This window comes from Aspergillus ambiguus, assembly GCF_047715705.1.
Source record: "Aspergillus ambiguus strain CBS 117.58 unplaced genomic scaffold BDV59scaffold_3, whole genome shotgun sequence".
Classification (NCBI taxonomy): Eukaryota; Fungi; Ascomycota; class Eurotiomycetes; order Eurotiales; family Aspergillaceae; genus Aspergillus; species Aspergillus ambiguus.
The window spans coordinates 295559-313503 of NW_027395516.1; the positions used below are offsets into that span (position 1 = coordinate 295559).

At 45.9% G+C, this 17945-nt stretch overlaps 4 protein-coding genes across 4 annotated transcripts; 2 read left to right on the plus strand and 2 right to left on the minus strand.

Annotated features, from left to right (window-relative positions):
* Positions 1-2282: 2282 nt before the first annotated feature.
* On the minus strand, positions 2283-3124 carry BDV59DRAFT_190840 (heterokaryon incompatibility protein-domain-containing protein; the record flags this gene model as incomplete). Its single annotated transcript, XM_073691811.1, has 2 exons — positions 2283-2733; positions 2763-3124. The coding sequence occupies 2 exons, from the start codon at positions 3122-3124 to the stop codon at positions 2283-2285; spliced, it is 813 nt and encodes a 270-aa protein (XP_073551707.1).
* Positions 3125-10572: 7448 nt separating this feature from the next.
* On the plus strand, positions 10573-12314 carry BDV59DRAFT_169417 (uncharacterized protein). The gene is made up of 3 exons (XM_073688241.1): positions 10573-10782; positions 10840-12142; positions 12197-12314. The coding sequence occupies exons 1-2, from the start codon at positions 10588-10590 to the stop codon at positions 12019-12021; spliced, it is 1377 nt and encodes a 458-aa protein (XP_073551708.1). The 5' UTR covers positions 10573-10587; the 3' UTR covers positions 12022-12142; positions 12197-12314.
* A 1359-nt stretch (positions 12315-13673) lies between these two features.
* Positions 13674-15291, plus strand: BDV59DRAFT_82179 (nucleotide-diphospho-sugar transferase). The gene has a single exon (XM_073697143.1). It carries the CDS (start codon positions 13756-13758, stop codon positions 15073-15075), a length of 1320 nt encoding a protein of 439 aa, XP_073551709.1. The 5' UTR covers positions 13674-13755; the 3' UTR covers positions 15076-15291.
* On the minus strand, positions 15292-17644 carry BDV59DRAFT_209427 (S-adenosyl-L-methionine-dependent methyltransferase; the record flags this gene model as incomplete). Its single annotated transcript, XM_073695392.1, has 7 exons — positions 15292-16357; positions 16443-16590; positions 16631-16847; positions 17102-17204; positions 17285-17378; positions 17487-17533; positions 17566-17644. The coding sequence occupies 7 exons, from the start codon at positions 17642-17644 to the stop codon at positions 16032-16034; spliced, it is 1014 nt and encodes a 337-aa protein (XP_073551710.1). The 3' UTR covers positions 15292-16031.
* Between the last annotated feature and the right edge of the window lie 301 nt (positions 17645-17945).

Here is a 17945-nt window from a genome sequence, read left to right on the forward strand (position 1 = left end):
GATGAGAGTATAGTGATGCCATAATACCCGAAGGCACACCCGACATGCGAAGCAATCTGTTCGGAAAATTCCAGCAGCTTCCATTGGGAAGTCGAAGCCTTGCGCCATTTGACAATAGTTTGAATTCTTGGAAGGTGGACGAATAGATCGATAAGAAATGGGTTCCGGGAGGCTGCACCATTTCACTTGTCCATCAGGGTGCCCGGTTGGGAAACAAGTAACACAGTCATGATCATCCGGTGAATTGGACCAGCTCAGGGTAATCTTGTGGGAGCTCCGAGAACCAAGGAGAGTACTGTGGTTGATCCTTCATCTGCAAGGTAGTTGGATAAGAAACTCAAGATTTTGTTTCTTGAGATGAGAGTCCAGTGACTGACATACGAACTCCGCTGCAGTGAAAATTGGGAGAAGCGAGCGCGAGATTATCCTCGAGGTCGACGAATTTGCAACCAAGTACAACCTGAACGACATTCGCAAGTCTCTTAGGAAAGCTGCGCTGTTAACGGATAACGTGAGGGAGTTTGGTGCATTTCTTCTGTAAGTGAAATTGAATCTTTGGGGGCAATCTGCTTACCTTCGTCATGACCAGGGGCTGGACATCTGTTTCCTGCGGTGGAAACGCCATGCAGAATATTATTTGAAAGGACGCAAGTGGTCCAGTTATTATGACATAGTATGTACTGTCTACATAATACGTACATTAACTGAAGTCAGAAACAGTGCATCCCTTGTTGGGTGAGATGTTAATGGGGTGGGGCAATATGCAGGTATCTACTATTTAGGGTTTTTATAACTTGCATGTGCTACTTTACTAGGTCGGACTATAAGAATAATAGTAATTTGTCAGACACCAAGCAGGGCGCTAAAACCGGCAATGTCGGCTTTTCCCGCACGTCCCTCATGCTCTGAGCTGGAAATAGAAGCCATGTATTGGAATAGGCAAGGCTATTGGCCGGCCCATGAAAGCAAGTTTTGTATGGCCGCCATCAACGTAAGGACATGAAGCAGTAAAAGACTAAACAAGACCACCATCTCAGTTGGAACATCGAGACCAACAAGCAATTATAAGCCATAGTATAGGTCAGCAAAATATGCACCAACGGCGCAAATGACCATTTGGTCAAAGAGAGCCGGGTAAGAGCAGCGTATATCAAACATTGAACAGTAATTGGAATTCCTTTTGCCGTCCTCCCTACGTAGTTATCCCACATTCCCCACAGCGCAGCCGTCGGATACCATGCTAAGTCAGCAACATGGACCATCGGTGAATCGGCCGGGGGCGACGGGAGTAGTTCAAAGGGGAGGTGAGAGCACAAAACACTTACGACAACTGTGCACCCTATGGTAAGGCTACAAAGCCACAACCAGACTACCCTGCGGATAGCTACCCATGGATTCGTTTTTAATTTGTGTTGAGTATGAAACTTGTCGTGTAGTTTCAATTCTGCCTTTCCTATTACATATATAATCCATTGCTTAATCGGCCGGGACAGCAATCGCCAGCGGAATAACGGCGAATCCGGAGGAATTAAATGGATGTCAACGATGAACAAGAGAGCACCTTGGACAGTTTAACTTGCCACATTAGGGTAAACAATGTGGCCACTAGGTAGATTTACGTACCACGTACTATCAGGTTGTATCGTGGGATCTACCAGCCAATCTTCTAGATGCGCCCGAGAAAGCGAGTAAGCCCGATAGTCTGCCCATAAAGGCATTGACCATAACAAAAAGTTGCACGGCAGTCGGGCCCTCAGCTATATACCTAAGAACGAGTATTTAGCACCAGTTGACAAATAGAACGGAATATCGACGAGATTACATACTTTATCGCCAGTCGCCCAGCTTTCTGCGGTGAGAATTATAGACCTCGTATCCCACTTACAGGACGTTCGCAGGCTTTTAATATCAAAGCCATCGGGAATTGAGCGGATTCAGACTTCTAGACTCCGTGCGTTAGACGATGTGACTTGGTCGATACGACAAGCGATATATATCGAACGCAGGGAAAACGAGCGAAAGCGGCTGTGATGAGCTCGCATCATAACGGACGGCCTCCTATACCAAATGTCTGACAAATGGTGCACGTCATGGGCCCCTTTCCATATAGGCACTGCCAACACTATTTCGTGGAGGTCCCTCTGGCGACGCTGGAGGAGGGCGTAGCATCCCCCTCTCTCGCCGTCTTTCTGGCGGCTCTGTTCTTTATCATAGAGCCATCCAATCGGAAGCTGGATTTGAACTCCAGGATTTATGAGTGAAAAGAGAGCGCTAGATATAGCTTAACCTTTACACTGAATGATATCACCGCATCCAGCAAAACAAGCAGGAGATACGGCGAGAATTCCAAATACCCAAGGTCTTGTGGCATCACAGTTCCAGGCAAATATCAACTCATCGGCGGAGCGCTTAATGATCTCTTCTTGAAGTCTTAGGAAGGCCCGCTCGCCCTCGCCATATAGCAGGGGCATGTTAACTCCAAATATCCCTAGCAGACAGTACGCGATATCCTCAACCTGGGTAGTTCGTCTGGTTGCCGCCCAGCTCATCCGCTCTGCGATACTGGTGCAGCTGAGCAGCTGCAACCCGTTAAGATCCATCTGCCGCATGGTGTCCTCGTCGATCCCCGTCGCAGTAGCAATGATTAAGATCAGTTCTCTACGCGGAGCGATTGGAGACCAGTCGGACGCGTTGAATACTAGACGGCAAAGTACTAGGAGTGCAGAGTCCAGCCTCGCGTAAACCACCTGCTGTGGATGAACTCCCTGCCGGAATCGTGTGGGTCAGTATCCGACAACACATCTACTAAGAACGCATAGCAGATCCAGGCTCTATGATACCAGGTAAACATGGAGTTGATAGCCTCGGACAGCTCGGGGCTGCTGGTTTTGTCTATACAACATGTATCAATCCAGACATAGTTCAGATGATCACGGAGTGCTTGTTCACAAATCCGCCGAATCTTAACATATGCTTTTCTTGCTTGAGCTCTGCCGCCGCCGGCTTCCATATCTTGCAGGGTGACTTCATCATCTCCCCATGTGTGGGAAAGCATAGCATATTGCTGGACTGCCTTGTTGAAGAATGTCTCGATCGTCAATGACGTAGCATTTATCAGTCGCATGGCGGCTAATCCGTCAAATGGAAGGTTAACGTCTGTATTCGGAAACATAGGAAGAGAAGAGAAGTGAAGGAAACGGGGTGAACAGGAAAATAAGGGGGGAATGCCTTCCACAGCCGCGCGCAAGGCTGAGCAAGTGGGGATGAAGCATTTAGTGCTCAATGGTGCCGATCTGTATAATGACCAAAGCAGATCATATGCATTGTAAGAAATGCGAATGGATAACATCGATAAGGATATATATCAATGGCTTCGAAATTGGCCAGATCACGCGATTATTTCCCCTTTGCCTGTTCTACCAGCCCATACCCTAGACCCACTGTCCCCCAAATTTCCCCTGCTTCTTGCTCTGTACCCAGACAACATCTCCATACATAAAAGTCACCAGTCCACCCTTGCCCATGACACTGGCAGGGGTAAAGAATAGCGGCTGGCCGTTCTCCAGGTGTACCTCGCACCGCGGCAGCATGAAAAGACCCTATAGCCCTAGTCCTGTCGGAGTCGCTGGGATCCCCATATAAATCAGGGGGTTGGTCCTGGAGTTGTCGGGCTTAGCATCTCTCTACTATATATGCTGGCTCCCGTCAACTCTGTCAATCGTTCCCGCGTGCGCCCAATTCTTCAACAGACGCTATGGACGACGCGGAGCTGCATGTATTGCTACTGTCGTTCTCATTGTTGCCTCATTTGGTTGGACTATATCTCTGTTGTGGCGCCGGACAATAAGCCCTCTAATGCTTAGAATCGCAAATGGGATTATGCTATCCACGATCCCTATTCATCTTGCTGAGACTAGTACACCCTACAATCGCAGAGCCACGATATAACGAATACAACTGTATGCTCCTTTCACCCTCAAACATGGGCCGTCACTTACACGCTGGAAAGTCTTTATGCAAGCAGCATGATGAAGACAAGCACCTATTCTGCCATGATGTCCTTCCAAGAAATATCACCGTGGATAGGTGTCGTATTTACCGTGGTACCGCCAACTTTAGTTTTTCTTTTGCTGTTGGCTATCTGTGGAATCGCCGTATCATTTTATCACCAAAACGACATGCGATCTGGGTATGAGTCGTTAAGGCGGCTACGAGAAACGGAAATTCAAGCATCCCGCGATCTATACCGGATCCACTTCTCAAATACACGTAGCACCCTGATTCCACGATTAACTGATTTGATCATCGTCCCAGCTGTACGACGGGCAACACTAGCCTCCATTCTAGTAATGGTCACCGGTTGTCTACCCAATGATGCGGCGATTTCGCCACTTCACGAGCTAAACAGGACTATCATAAGCTATAAATGGGCATATATGATAATAGACAACTGCATTTTGCTTGTGATCAACTTATATTGTCTGCCGTCTACAGTCGATTCTTTTGATTAAATGGGTCGGCGCAAGCAGTTTCTCTTCACTACTATCGTACCAAAACTAATACTCCCTGTTCTATTGTCTTTTGGGAAGAACAGTAAATCGCGGACTGTTGTACGGCTCATGACTGGTACAATAATTTACGCGCTTGAGGGATTTGGCGGAATGGTGGCTCTTACATACCCCGCTGAAGTGTTTCCCCAACACTACCGCAGTCGGCTTGGATCTCAGCGGCCCGGGCTATCTGGGTTCATACAATCGCCCACCAAATGGGCATCTTGACCCCAGAATTCAAGGCGCAGGTTCTCAGTCGCATTCATTTTGGTCGTGTTATATATGGGGATTACCAATTGCGTCCAGTAATCAAGATGGATGCTTAGGGAATACTGTCTTTTTATCTTACGCTCGAAAAATATACGTAGTACCAATCGTGGTCCCATACAATGATCCAATAAGTCCGTCATATTGACAAGACTTTCCGACGTCGATTTGATATAGTCGAGAGAAACCCAGTCCATAGAACTTTGAACTCTAAAGAACGACTGATCATCTGCCCCAATCGCCCGTATAGTGGCAGGGTTAATAAGGAGACACCCCCAGTGTCAGGCAAGTGGAAATCGGTAACAAAGAGTGTCCATGTCGGGAACTGGACCTCCTTAAATTAAACCTTATTCAAATAACCTATAGGACTGAATGTGCCGATATTTCCCACCAATCATGGAATACGATTATGGAACTCATCAAGAGTGACAGGCTATGAGGCAGGGAATACATATAATAGCCCAGTAGAGTAGCAGAAAAAGAAGTACTACATCCGTAAGTATTATACTATGACTAGCAAATATCTGTAGGTGACAAGGACAAAACACGAACTTTCCTGAGTCTAGACAATTAGGATGGCAGGTGATTGTTTGCAATAAAGTTGAATCCGGCCAGTTAGAGTTGGTTCCACACTTTTAGAGAACACATGGTAAGCAGTGAGATCAGCTTATTAGTATGAATTTTACTGGCAGAAAGAATGGAAATGCGGGAAACATCGATTGCTGAACTATTAGCTTCTTAGCCCAGGCGGTTCTATTTACCGAGGTAGGCGTGCAAAAGCCCCTTTTGTCGGATGCAAGAAAGCTGACTCTGGGTTAACCTAAACGATATGCTATGCTGAGTTACGGGAATTCTGTCTAGACGCGACAATTCTTATTCTCTGGCAACATGTGAAGCGCATTTTGATTCTCGATTGTTAGGGAAGGTGGCAAATCCAACTAGAGTTATTAGCAAGAGCCCTTGTTGCCCGTCTCAAAAGGTCTACTCATACTCCCCTGGTACAAATATCTGCTAGACCTGCGATTCTAACTCTACGCCAGCCATCCTATTTCCTCGCTGTGTCCTTTCACCCAAGTTCGAATATAAATAATAAAGATACGCACCCTAATCTCCGTTCATCGTGTCACAGGATACTTATACGAGACATATATACCATATCCTTGCTCCGCCTTTATATCCAAGTTATCCCTTACGATGCCTGAGTCGTCTGTGCAACAGCTTAAAAATAAACAAAGCTACGAGGTCTTCGAGTCCGCAACAGCTGATCTACGCAGAAAGCTGAGAACCCAGGAGCGTTATAAGAAATCCCACCATCAGCTTTTTAGCATAGTGTTCAATGTCCTATCTATCATGCAGCTAGCTATTGGAGCAACAATAACTGCATTGGGTCCGTTAGCTAGCGAGCACATGCTGGCTATTACAATACTAGGTGCATTGAACACTGTTGTTGCCGGTATCCTCGCCTTAATGAAAGGACGGGGATTACCACAGCGGCTTAGGAACGATATAGTGGAAATCAGGAAGGTGCTGACCTTTATTGACAACACGGGCATTCGACTAAAATACAGCAATAATAACTGCCCAAACGATGAGGTTATGCGACTAATAGATAAGGCGCTAGACCGATATGTGACGATGTGCGAAGTAATTGAAAAAAATTTACCAGACTCCTATGTTGGTGGAAATATGCCCCGAGATCATGCAAACAGTGAGCCTCCTGAGGGAATAGATAAAAAGAACAAGTTGTTAGCAAAAAGCCGCCAATCAGATGAAGAAATGGGTCATGAAATTTGATGCCGCTCATTTGGGTGTGATTTCTCGGCATATTAGGATTTTCTATTCATAATATACGTTCTAATTGGCCCCAGGTTATTTACTCCTCGTTCTCTGGCTATTTTCACTATTGGCCTAGTCGAACCTCATAACATGCGGACTCCATATGTAATTTATATTCACTGAGCTCACTAAGTACTCCAGTTCATAACTTGCAATATATGTCAGATATTATATCTTGAGCGATAAATAGTTGTGTTATAAACTAAATGCTGCACCTTAACTATAACCTACCTAATCATGACTTTGGGTATTTACATGATAATAGTTCTGATAATTGCAGCGCTATGGATAGATTAAAAGGCTTCATTCTATCTGCCATTGAATGCCGTATACGTAAAGCCTTATGCTGTGCTCCTTTAACAAGTTATACCTTACGCACCATATTTTGCCAAAAGAAATCCAAGCAACAAATCAGGATTGGCAGTATGACGGGCGCCTTATATGAGATACTCCAAATTCCCATAATGAGCTACTCTATATCGGTCGCTAGTATGCCAACGCGCTAGCCCTTTCTCATGATTCTTTGGCCTTTCAGTCTCTGGATTCTCAAAATGTATGGATTTGTCTCACTAGGTACAGATATAGAATAATCTTCTTAGTCAGTCAAAGGCGTACATCCTGGGCCATTATAAGCAGTTCAATGAAGTATATATGATATTGTTGTGACATGAGATTGTTTAGAAGCACGCTCTGGGGAGTAAGTAAGTTCCCTATAGCTATTTACCTATGTTGTCTGGTGACACAGAGACAAATATCATTCTAACCCACCATTGGACATATGAACCTCCCAAAGAGCGACACTGAAATTGAAAAGGCTCGAAGGATCGTCTTTCGTTATGTAGCATGACATGCTATTGGTTGATTCTTTTCAAGGCGAGAACTTCATAGATGAAGTTCGGGTGAACGGTCCGCCTATTAAACTTAAACTTCAAAGGTTTAATTTAAAAACGACCAATCAACTCCATCCGATAGGCTTGACAGAGAGGTAAATCATTGTCTAGTTTGTTCGTAGAGCTTATGAAGGGAGAAAAGACGGTTGGTTCTGGAATCGCAAATCCAAAAGGTTCATAATCTGCAACAACCTGCAACCCGGAGAGCACGGCTTAGACAGAACCTGAGGTACTCTGGAGAGTGTTACGATCGATTACGCCATATTCGGGCCGGAGCGACTTCACACATCTGACGTAGCTATCTGACGTACGCCAGTTTGGTCTCTTCGGAAGGTTCTTTATACATGGTTCCTAGGCATCTGCAATCCTTTCATCCATGTTATCATTGAGTATTATGGAGACCTCATTGATAATGTAGCCTAATAGAAATTGCAATGGACTTTGTTAAAGCCAAACACCCTCGTAATCTGGAAATTTTGATGGTTGGTCAAGTAATTTTACGTTTCAATCAAATCCATACTGTGGTCAGGCCAGGTAGTCACTTTGTCACATGTACCATATACCGAACATAACTAGGAGAATTGAAACTGGCCGTCGGTATTATGAATTCGTTCAGCAAGGTTTACATCCGCATCTAAATATTGACCTGATTCATCCTGGAGCCGGGCTCGTAGGACTGGCACATGACTCTCGCCCTCGTTTGGATCGAAGGTTATATTTGTGGCTCTCTTAGTGAAGTCATGTCCACCCCATTCAAAAAGTCCTAGCATTTATATATTAAAAAAGGCCCTTCTCAATGGCGTAGGATTGGACCTACCTCCTCTATCTCCGAGACAGCTGTCCAAGCATATATTGCTCTGAACATATCTCTGGTCCCTATTCTTGCAAAATCCACGTAGATAAGTATTATGCCCGGTCGGGCTAACTTCAATGGAAAGAAATTGGGTGGCATCCATCCCGATAAACGGATAAAGTATTGAACTTGGTTCTGGTACTAGCGCTTGATTTTGACATGGCTAACCTGGCAGACCAGGCTTAGGTTAAACAAGTATAAATAGTTTCACAATCCTGATGGCGGAGATTCCAGAACAGGACTAAATTCTGATAAATCAACTTTAATAGAAATTCGTCCATCATGATGACAAAATTACTATGCGTTAATCAAGGTCTTGACATGGATGGCTTCAGTTCACTACCAAGGAGATAAAGCAAGCTTGTTAAGCGGCCGCACCAATACCAATGAGAACACACCAATGATAAATTTCGCAACTCCGGTAATAGGCATATTCATCAAGTTTGAATTTTGTCCGATTAATTAGCCTCCGAGACTTATAGGTCTAACAACTTCGGAAAGCCCTCAGAATCTTCCCATATAGGGAAAACATATTTCCAAACTCACCTACGAACTGTGATTTTCGCTAACCCACTGTACCTGGTGCACCGTACTCAGATCATATTCAGGGTAGGCTAAGAAATACCTTTTATTGTAATTCTAATATTCTGCTTGCTGTTACTTTTCTAGATATAAATAAAAGGTAATTTAGTATTGCATGCATCATTACAGAATAATACAACATCTGGACATCGTAACATGGTTCTTGGTCACAAGGAAATGAAGGTGTACTGTTGAGGCTACAATTTTAGACTGCAAAAAGAAAAGCCTACTTTGAAAGAGGACCAACTCCTAAATTGGCACTGCGGAAAAAAGAATCTGGTATGAGACTGCATGAGACTCACTGCATTTACATAGAAAACTAGCATGAATTCTATTGACTCACTTGCCTGTTCTGCTGATCTTGAACTGCCGATTTCAATTAATGATAATATTTTGGTCAGACAAGATATTGATATATTCATCCATGTGTTCAAAAGCTGTTGCTCTCAAATGTTCGCATTTGTGTTTAAAACGCCTAAAAATCACTCTATTATTTATCTTATACGTTAACCATAAGTAAACATCATATAGAGTAGAACGCTCTAATCCTCCTATATATTCTAATCTTTTTTTTTTTTCAAAAGGAGCGTCTGGGAAGCCTATAGAGTTTAGTTTTTTTCTTTTCCATAAAGAACACTCGAGATATTTCCACTAACTTCTAGTTACGACAGTTGTCCAAGGATGAGTAAGCAGCCCCAAAAGTGTTCTTTTCCAACTATGAGACGGATTTTAGGTTAATACTAGTAACAATATGGAGCATTCGTCGTGTGATGAAGCAGGAGGGTTGGTCGGAAAAGGCGGCCAAGTAAAAGGCCAGGGAACGAACGCAGCGCAGATTTACGAGACGCCTATATAAATATTGGTGGTGTGATTCAGCCTCGGCATCTCGCAGTAGGCACTTCATATATATCAAAGCTGGTCAGATTAGAGGTCAGAATCTAGGTCATAACTATAGCCATTTTACCGCTAGTTCTAGAGAAATTCAAGTCCCTGCTACATTCCCATGTAGAGTGGTAGATTATATACAAAACGCGACGGCGGCATTTCCGAATATTGTCTAGTTAGAGTGCTCTCCCACCATTACCTACTGGGGGCCCTCTTTTTGTCGTTAAGATCTAAAATAGTAGACCTCAGCTGAGGAAAACAGCTACCGTAGAATATATCCACGTTCTAATATATTGTGCGGGGGCATTGGGAGGTCCTTAAAAGGTACATAGGCATTATTACAGAGTAGCGTTACTATAATAGCACCTAAAGCAGCTATATGGGACGCCCTTCTCGTTGAATGACCTCAGTAAATTTTGATAGTAATCTCAATGCTCTTCATAAATTACTAGGTAATCTTGAACTACCGATAAAAGGAACGAGAAACACTACTTGGAAAGGGATAGCCTTAATCCGAGCAATTTTACTATCCGACAGCAGATTCCCTATACATTTCAATTCTGGTACGCATGCTGTAATTAATACGACATAGAACGAGATGATTTTCGTGCTCCATCGGCTTGATCCACAGCCAAGACTAACCCCATCCCCTGTATATAAGACTCCCATGCCCCGCCGCCTTCTTATAATCTTCTTTCAGTAAACATCCTCCCGTTCTCTCATAATGGCTTCGATTCTTTCTCTTCCACACGAGTGTATCCTCCTCACGCTCAAAAGCTGCGATAGCTTATCTCAAATAATCGCTCTCAGCTCAACATGCAAACTACTCCTCTCTATATACTCCGCCAACGCCCACTCCATATTCTACTCTGTAGGGGGCCATCGTGATATCCCTGCTTTTGGTGATGCTGTAATGGCAGTAAGTTATTCGTCTCTACCTCTGTTCATTAGGAGACAAAATATTGAGATATTCTAGTTACGTGCAACAAGGATCGTTACAGAACACTTCCTTCAGGGACAGCTTCCACCGAAACCTTTTCCTCTCGATTTACTAAGTGCCGATACGCATAAACTAAGCGTTAATGAGTTAAGGCAAATTCGTGACTGGAAGCACCTGGTAGAGTGCATTGAGGATTTCTGCATCCACAGTACGGAATGGGGCCGGGAGTGGCTTTCCTACCTAAAGCACACCGAGAAAACAGCGGACCCTCCCGGAAACTGGGTTAAGTGGAGGGAAAGCTTTCACCGTTCGATATATCGATCATTTCTGATGGGTGCTGTACTGTGTCGGGTATACCAGGAGCCTTTAGTCCTATCCGATAGGGACGACCGCCCAGAACACTTCCTCAAGGACTACTGTGCCAGACTACTCCAGAAAGATGAGCCGCTGCTTAGAAACGATGAAATGGTATACTTACTGAAATATCCGGTGTTCAACTTTGAGTCATACGAAGACCACGAGCCGGTATATGGACAACTGGCAGATTTCCTGGTCGAACTAAGCCGGCGTCGAAAACAGAGCGCATCCACTTCCCTGGATCTTCCTACGCATGTAACTCTTCACAACCTAGACCGCGACCATGCTAATATACTTTATACGGAGACCATGCAGTGTCTCCTAGCATCCATGACGCTTCTAAACCACTATTATTCGCTGATATTTAAAGATAACCAGAGTCCCGGCAACGAGAGACTGAGCAGAGAAGTTACAGTCGTGCCCTTAGGGTCATTTTACCCCGAACAGATCTTAATGCCCGCTCGTGTAGAGAACGCGCACGAGACGCTCCTTCTTGAAACGCCGCTGCCGCTGCCGCTGCAACATGGAACGAAGCAATCGTCGTGGAATTCTTCTGGCCGTTTTATGAACTCGTTTTTGGATGTTATGCATTGGTGGTCTGGCCAGCCAAATCATTATTCTGATGACCTACCTACGCCGCCCCCTCCGTTACAGGTTTTCCAGTTTATCGGTCGAAAGTTCCTCGGCCTCCGATTTTCAGACGATGCTTTTAAGGAGGGAGAAGCTGATGCTACTCATATTTTGTTCGTCCATCATCCAGCAATCTGCAGTATCTACGAAGATGAGTGGCCCTATGAGGTCCCGTCAATGTTCGACACTCCAGATGGGGGTGGGGAGTACAACGCTTACTACCTTGCTTGAGGAGAATTTAGCATGGTAGGAAGAGATGGGCAAAACATTGAATTACGGGGTTCGAGAGTGATTGTTGGATATCGAATATTGCACTATTGACGAGAATCCATGAATTCATCTGACTTGGATGGTAAGATCATCGTACCAAATATTTATTGTGATCGTCGTTAATGTGTTTTAGTAGATCACGAGGACGTTAACGTATTTCACTAGAATGGAGGCTTCTTCAATGTGGTGATGAATAGACTATGGTTGATTGAGTATCCATAGTAGCTCCTTGCATATAGATGATATCTCAAGACAAAGAAACTATTGTTTTTTAATTTTCCCTAGCCCCTCAATTTCAATCTGTACCACATCCCCTGGGCAAATCCACTTAGGCGGCTCCATAAAAGCAGCCACCCCGTTTGGAGTCCCAGTCATGATAATCGTCCCTCTCGGGATGGTCGTCTCCCGACTCAGGTGCTCTAGAATGTCACTGATACCAAAGAGCATGTCACTAGCCCGACTGTCCTGCCTCTCTTCCCCGTTAATTAGTGTTCGAAGACGAAGATAAGGGTCACCGGCCTGGATCTGGTATCGAAGAGCATCTCCACTGACAATCACCGGGCCAATCTTGGAATGATGCTGGGAAGTATAGGGCTTTTCTTCTATAGAATAAGTATTATATCTATAGATGCCTTTTTATTATTTGACTAACACATTACGCCAATATAGCTAATTAGATAAAACCTTAGATTATCTTATCAATCGGCTCGAGATGTGTGGGATTCGGAGTTAGGGTAATAATACTTATTATCATACTGTATTATACAGACTTCTATCACGAGGGATTAATTATATATATACTTCTAAACTAACCCCTAATAGCTCGTATCTAAGAGCTTAGTAATTATTACAGTGACCTGTAATACTATTATAATTATATTAGCATCCGCTATCAATCCTTAGTTCCTAAATCTAGGTGTTTAGCAGATCATCATTTTCGCTAACTATATATACTTTATTATTCTGGCACTAACCATCTTGATAATTGTCTAGGGGTCGAAGAGCCTGGTAGTATATAGCCAAGTTTTATGTAAATACGGTAGCGAGTTATACGCCCTAATTATCGTCTAAACTATTGTATAATTAGATTTGTGGTTATATTTTAAGCGTATATATTATTAGATTTCATTATAGCTTATGGTACGGTTATTTGAATTAATTTTTCGTTAGTTAGGCGACAGCTAATATTGCCCACGCACATGTCTGGACACGCCTTAGGCACCGTATCGGTATGTGTTTCTGGCAGGGTGCGTGTTTTATAGGATATAGGTTTTGTCTGACAGTTTGTCCAACCCAAGAGGACCCTTCTCAACTTGCCCCTGCATTCCTTTCTCACAACCGGCGGTACTTGAGGGTGCAACCGAGCACTTCTGATATGTCTGGAATGTATCTAACCTGTTGCGGTCCTCGGCTCCTCCATCTATGCTGACGTTTTTTTTTTTTCTTACCCTGCGTTCCTCTGAATTCAGTCACACAAGAAGAACCCGGTATGAGAATGTTATGTACTACATGGACTAGGTACCAGAATCAGGCCACTTCCGTAGCTCCCTCAGCCGGTAATATGAGGCCAAATGCCATTCGCTCTCCAATAATCCTTCCCAGTCATCCGTGCATCCGCACTTTTGCACCTTTTCTATATTTGTCTGTCAATGTCCTCTTTGAATTAACATCACTATCAATCGCACGCCAGTAGCAATGACGATACCAGATATCTCGAAATGGATGGAAAGAAACCGATTCGTACATTCGCAGTTCCTCATCCCGGAGATGACCGCCGCAGTCCAAGAGAAAGGTCTGCGCATCACTGTCATTATTCCAGCTAGGGAGGTCGCCTCAACAATCGGGATGGTCATCCAGAAAGCGGTTCTACCCCTGGTCGATGCCCGCATCGTCCATCGCGTGTGTGTCATCGATGCCGCATCCACAGACGGGACGGCGATGGTGGCGAAGGCCGCAGGAGCGGAGGTGCTGCAGCGAGAAGATATCGCCAGAGAGATGGGCCCCAGTCGCGGCAAAGGCGATGCGCTCTGGCGAGCACTCCTAGCTACAGATGGGGATCTGGTTGCCTTCTTGGACGGGGACACGGAGGACCCAGTCGCTGCTCATCTCATCGGCATACTGGGTCCTCTGATCTTCTTCGACCGGATTGAAATGGTCCGCGGGTGTTTTGACCGTCCGTTCAAAGAAACAACTGGCGAAATCCGCGCGCATGACGGGGGTCGAGTGACTGAGATTCTCGCCCGGCCGATCTTGAACCTATACTGGCCGGAACTTGCGGGGTTCAGACAGCCGTTGGCGGGAGAGATTGCCGCAAGACGGAGCCTTCTGGAAAGACTCCATTTTCCCACGGGATATGGTATTGAGATAGTGACCTTGATCGACGCATATAGGCTGGTAGGCCTGGAGGCGCTGGCTGAAGTGGATATCGGCCAGAGACAGAATGCCCACAAGCCCCTCCGAGATCTCACCCTCATGGCGGCGACGATTCTGGCTGCAGCAGAAGAAAAGCGCGAATCACTCGAACGGAATATCAGAGGGATCCGAATGTACCTTCCATGGTCAGAGGACTATCGAGAGATCGTCACGGCTGAGAGACCCTCAGTGGAGAATTTCCGCAAGTTCCATTCCCGCTATCCGGCGCCGCCATTTATTATGGTCGAAGGGGTTCGAATATTCCGGGACGTGGGAGCTCATGCAGCGTCTCGCATGCGGAGAGGCCTTGTGTTTCGTAGCGGTGACTTGTCCAAGATCACCTTGCATGGGCTGAAGCGGTTGCTGGACCTAGGCATCTCGAAGGTTTTTGACCTTCGCAGCCCGTGTGAGTACGCTACGGGAGCGGAGACTGCTTCCGATGGTGGTTACGGTGGCATGTTAGGCAAAGTCGGAATTGAACGAGTAGCTGTCCCTGTATTGGGAGATGACGACTGGCGTCCAGAGAAGAACGCAGACCGCCTCCGACATTATACGCACGGCGCGCGGGTAAGGTCGAGAATGCAGGATGATAATCAACGCTGACATGTAGACCTCCAGGGATACGCGAAAGTGTATGGATATATGCTTCGTCGAGGGGCGGCAGCTTTTCGTCCCATACTCCGATATTTGGCGCGCCCTGATCCAGCCCCGATGCTGGTGCACTGCACGGCAGGAAAGGATCGAACGGGACTCGTCATTATGCTAATATTATTGCTTGCTGGGTGTGAAGCAGGCTTTATTGCCAGCGAATATGCACTCAGTGATCTTGACCATAATGGGTCCTGGGGGGTCGGCGCAGTCAGCAGACTTCTGGACCATCCTGAGGTCAGTGGCAAGGTCTCTGCGGCGGAAAACATTGTTCGCGCGCATAAATCATATATGCTAGCGGTCCTCAGAGCATTCAAAAGAGAATACGGAAGTGTGGAGTCCTATCTACGAAAGGTGATCCAGCTCGACAGTGGCACGATTCGACGTTTAAGGAGAAATATCGTGGCATATTCGGGGAAAGAAAAAGATGTAAGAGAGCCATCGACAGTTTGAAAATAGGACAATCATGTAGGCAATGAAGTGGTAACCGTCCGGGGCGGTCTCGTCGACGAAGGAGCTGGTGCTCGCGAAGGCGTTGTGCGCGGAGCGAACGGCCTCGGGGTTGGAGAGCGCCTCGCCGGGCAGGCCGGGCGGGAACTCGGTCGTGAAGTTATTGAAGAAGCGGAGCTCGCTGCCGGTGTCGATGGCTGGGAAGCCGTTGGCGCTGGCGCTGTCACTGGCGTCCGTGTCGTGGTTGAAAATCACGGAGAGGATTGACCCCGTAGACGGGGCTGGAGATGGTTCAGCTGGGTCCTGGTATTCCATTCAGTTTTATGGCTTATCTCTACGTATTTAACATAAATACTGCCTCATTTTTATGATCGCTTAGTGGATCAACGTTGGATTTTTGACACCCAAAAAGGGCCGATCAGCGGGCGAGAAAATAGGTCATAGGTAGGGTCCACCACGATCTAGGGAGTAGAACCATAAATCCTTGCCTCAATAACCGACTCTGCCGCTCTCCCCGCGGTCCAAATACGCAATATTCCCAGGCCTGCAGACCGTAGGAGTGACGTCCACTGGGAAACCGTTCGCTCGATCCCTGATGTGTGCATCCACATGAGAATGTTCATCTCAGCGGCTCGTATATCAGTTCCTTTGTCTGGCAGCACGTAATTGTCGATGAGTAGCATCGAGTAGGTTGGATTCATGGCATCGACTAGCCTAGAGAGAATTCTCTGTGCCTTGGCATCGGACCAGTTGTGGAGAACATCGCAGAGAAAATAAGCTCTCGCCCCTGCAGATCATGGCCATTGTTAGTCACTGCTGGACCGTACTGGGCTTGAAATTTAGATAGGTATATTAGTAGATTTTTTCGGTACCTTTCACAGGCTGTTCGATGAAAAAATCATGCTCCATTATCTCGACTCCCCCAGGCAATTTGTCTATGAGACGGAGGGTCAGTGGGAGGTCTTGAACAATCAATCGTCCCGCAATATCGGGATATTGCTGTTTAAAACGCGCAAGCTCCTGTCCCGGCCCCCGCCAACGTCACGTCAACAAGGAGGACATCGTTGGTATTTCCCTGGGGGATGCCTTGATTGGGGAGTTTATCTGCAGCAGGAAAGATGTCAAACCACTGCGGCGCATCGGGCGTCCGACGGGAACTCATGTATTTGTCGAAAGAATGTTTCTGTTCAGGATTGTGTGGAAGGTAATCAAAGATAGAAGTCGCGCCGAAGGTGAAGTTGAAGAGGGTTGTGTGTGTGACCCGGATCATCAGCGAACTGGACCAAACCAGGTCCGCGCATATAATCCACTAAACTTCCGCCCTGCATGGCCAAAATAATATTAATATACCCACGGACAAATCTCCGGTACTTAGTTGGATTTGGGCACTGGTGTTCTGGTCGGATTCGGGGAACCTACCATAGCGAAATCCAGATCGAAACTAGCATGATGATTTTAGTCATTTCGCCGTGCAGATACTATGGCGACCCGTCCACGACAGAAGTCCAATACTCTGCCACTGGCCACTTACTGGTGTTTTTCTGCAGCGATCGATGCAGGCTGGGTCTTAAGGTGAGTTATCTCATTAGCCCCATAGGTATTATGGTCGAGTTCATTGCAATACCCGATGGCAGCTAGGACCCGTAGGAACCCGAACTTAAGCGACGAGAGGCTTAGCAACTAGTAATATCGGAATGCTCAATAACTCCCTTACCTATAAAAAGCGTATCAATTCCCGTCTCGTGAGATATGTCTGCTGCAGTAGTAGGAGTCCGGTCTCTGGTCGCGATCGCACTGAGGAAGCCTTTCTCGACAGCGATTCGGATGCAGAACATATTTTGGATAATCATCCATGATGTCAATGACGGGGATTCTTAGGCTACCAATATATCCAGAGGTAGTGGAACGTGGCACACCTGCAAGTTGAACCGGGATATGGTCTCAAGGGGGGTCTCTACCCTAGCTGGAGGTTTCGAATTGCGTTCAGAAGCTGACTATGGGCATCACCGTTTTCATCTGCATCGGCAACCGCTAGTTTCATGACGTTGTCTATCTGTTCAAGAATACCGGTCATTGTGAAGAGTGAAAATGTGTTAACCTGTTCCTTGGTGAAGCCACTGAAGTGGGACAATGAGGGAATTCCTTAATGTCTTAACGGATCTGGGCAACTTTCACTAACCGGGTTGCATTAAAGAAGGTTCCAATAAAAAAACCTATCAATTATGCTGTATGATCCATGACGGAGGGTATCACGCTGGTTTCACTGGAAAGTGCAAGGGGAAAGAGGTGGTAAGACAGGGAGCAGGCGACAGGTTAGCAGAGAACAGAGGTAGCCACCTCTTCTTCATACGAAAAGGTACACCGCAAGACATCCT

What these genes read in the sequence shown, in the direction of transcription:
- BDV59DRAFT_169417 (XM_073688241.1), top strand. Translation starts at nt 10,588, where the DNA reads ATGGCTTCGATTCTTTCTCTTCCACACGAGTGTATCCTCCTCACGCTC. An exon ending in TTGGTGATGCTGTAATGGCA is followed by an intron (nt 10,783 to 10,839) that starts GTAAGTTATTCG and finishes GAGATATTCTAG; the next exon opens with TTACGTGCAACAAGGATCGT.
- BDV59DRAFT_82179 (XM_073697143.1), top strand. Translation starts at nt 13,756, where the DNA reads ATGACGATACCAGATATCTCGAAATGGATGGAAAGAAACCGATTCGTA.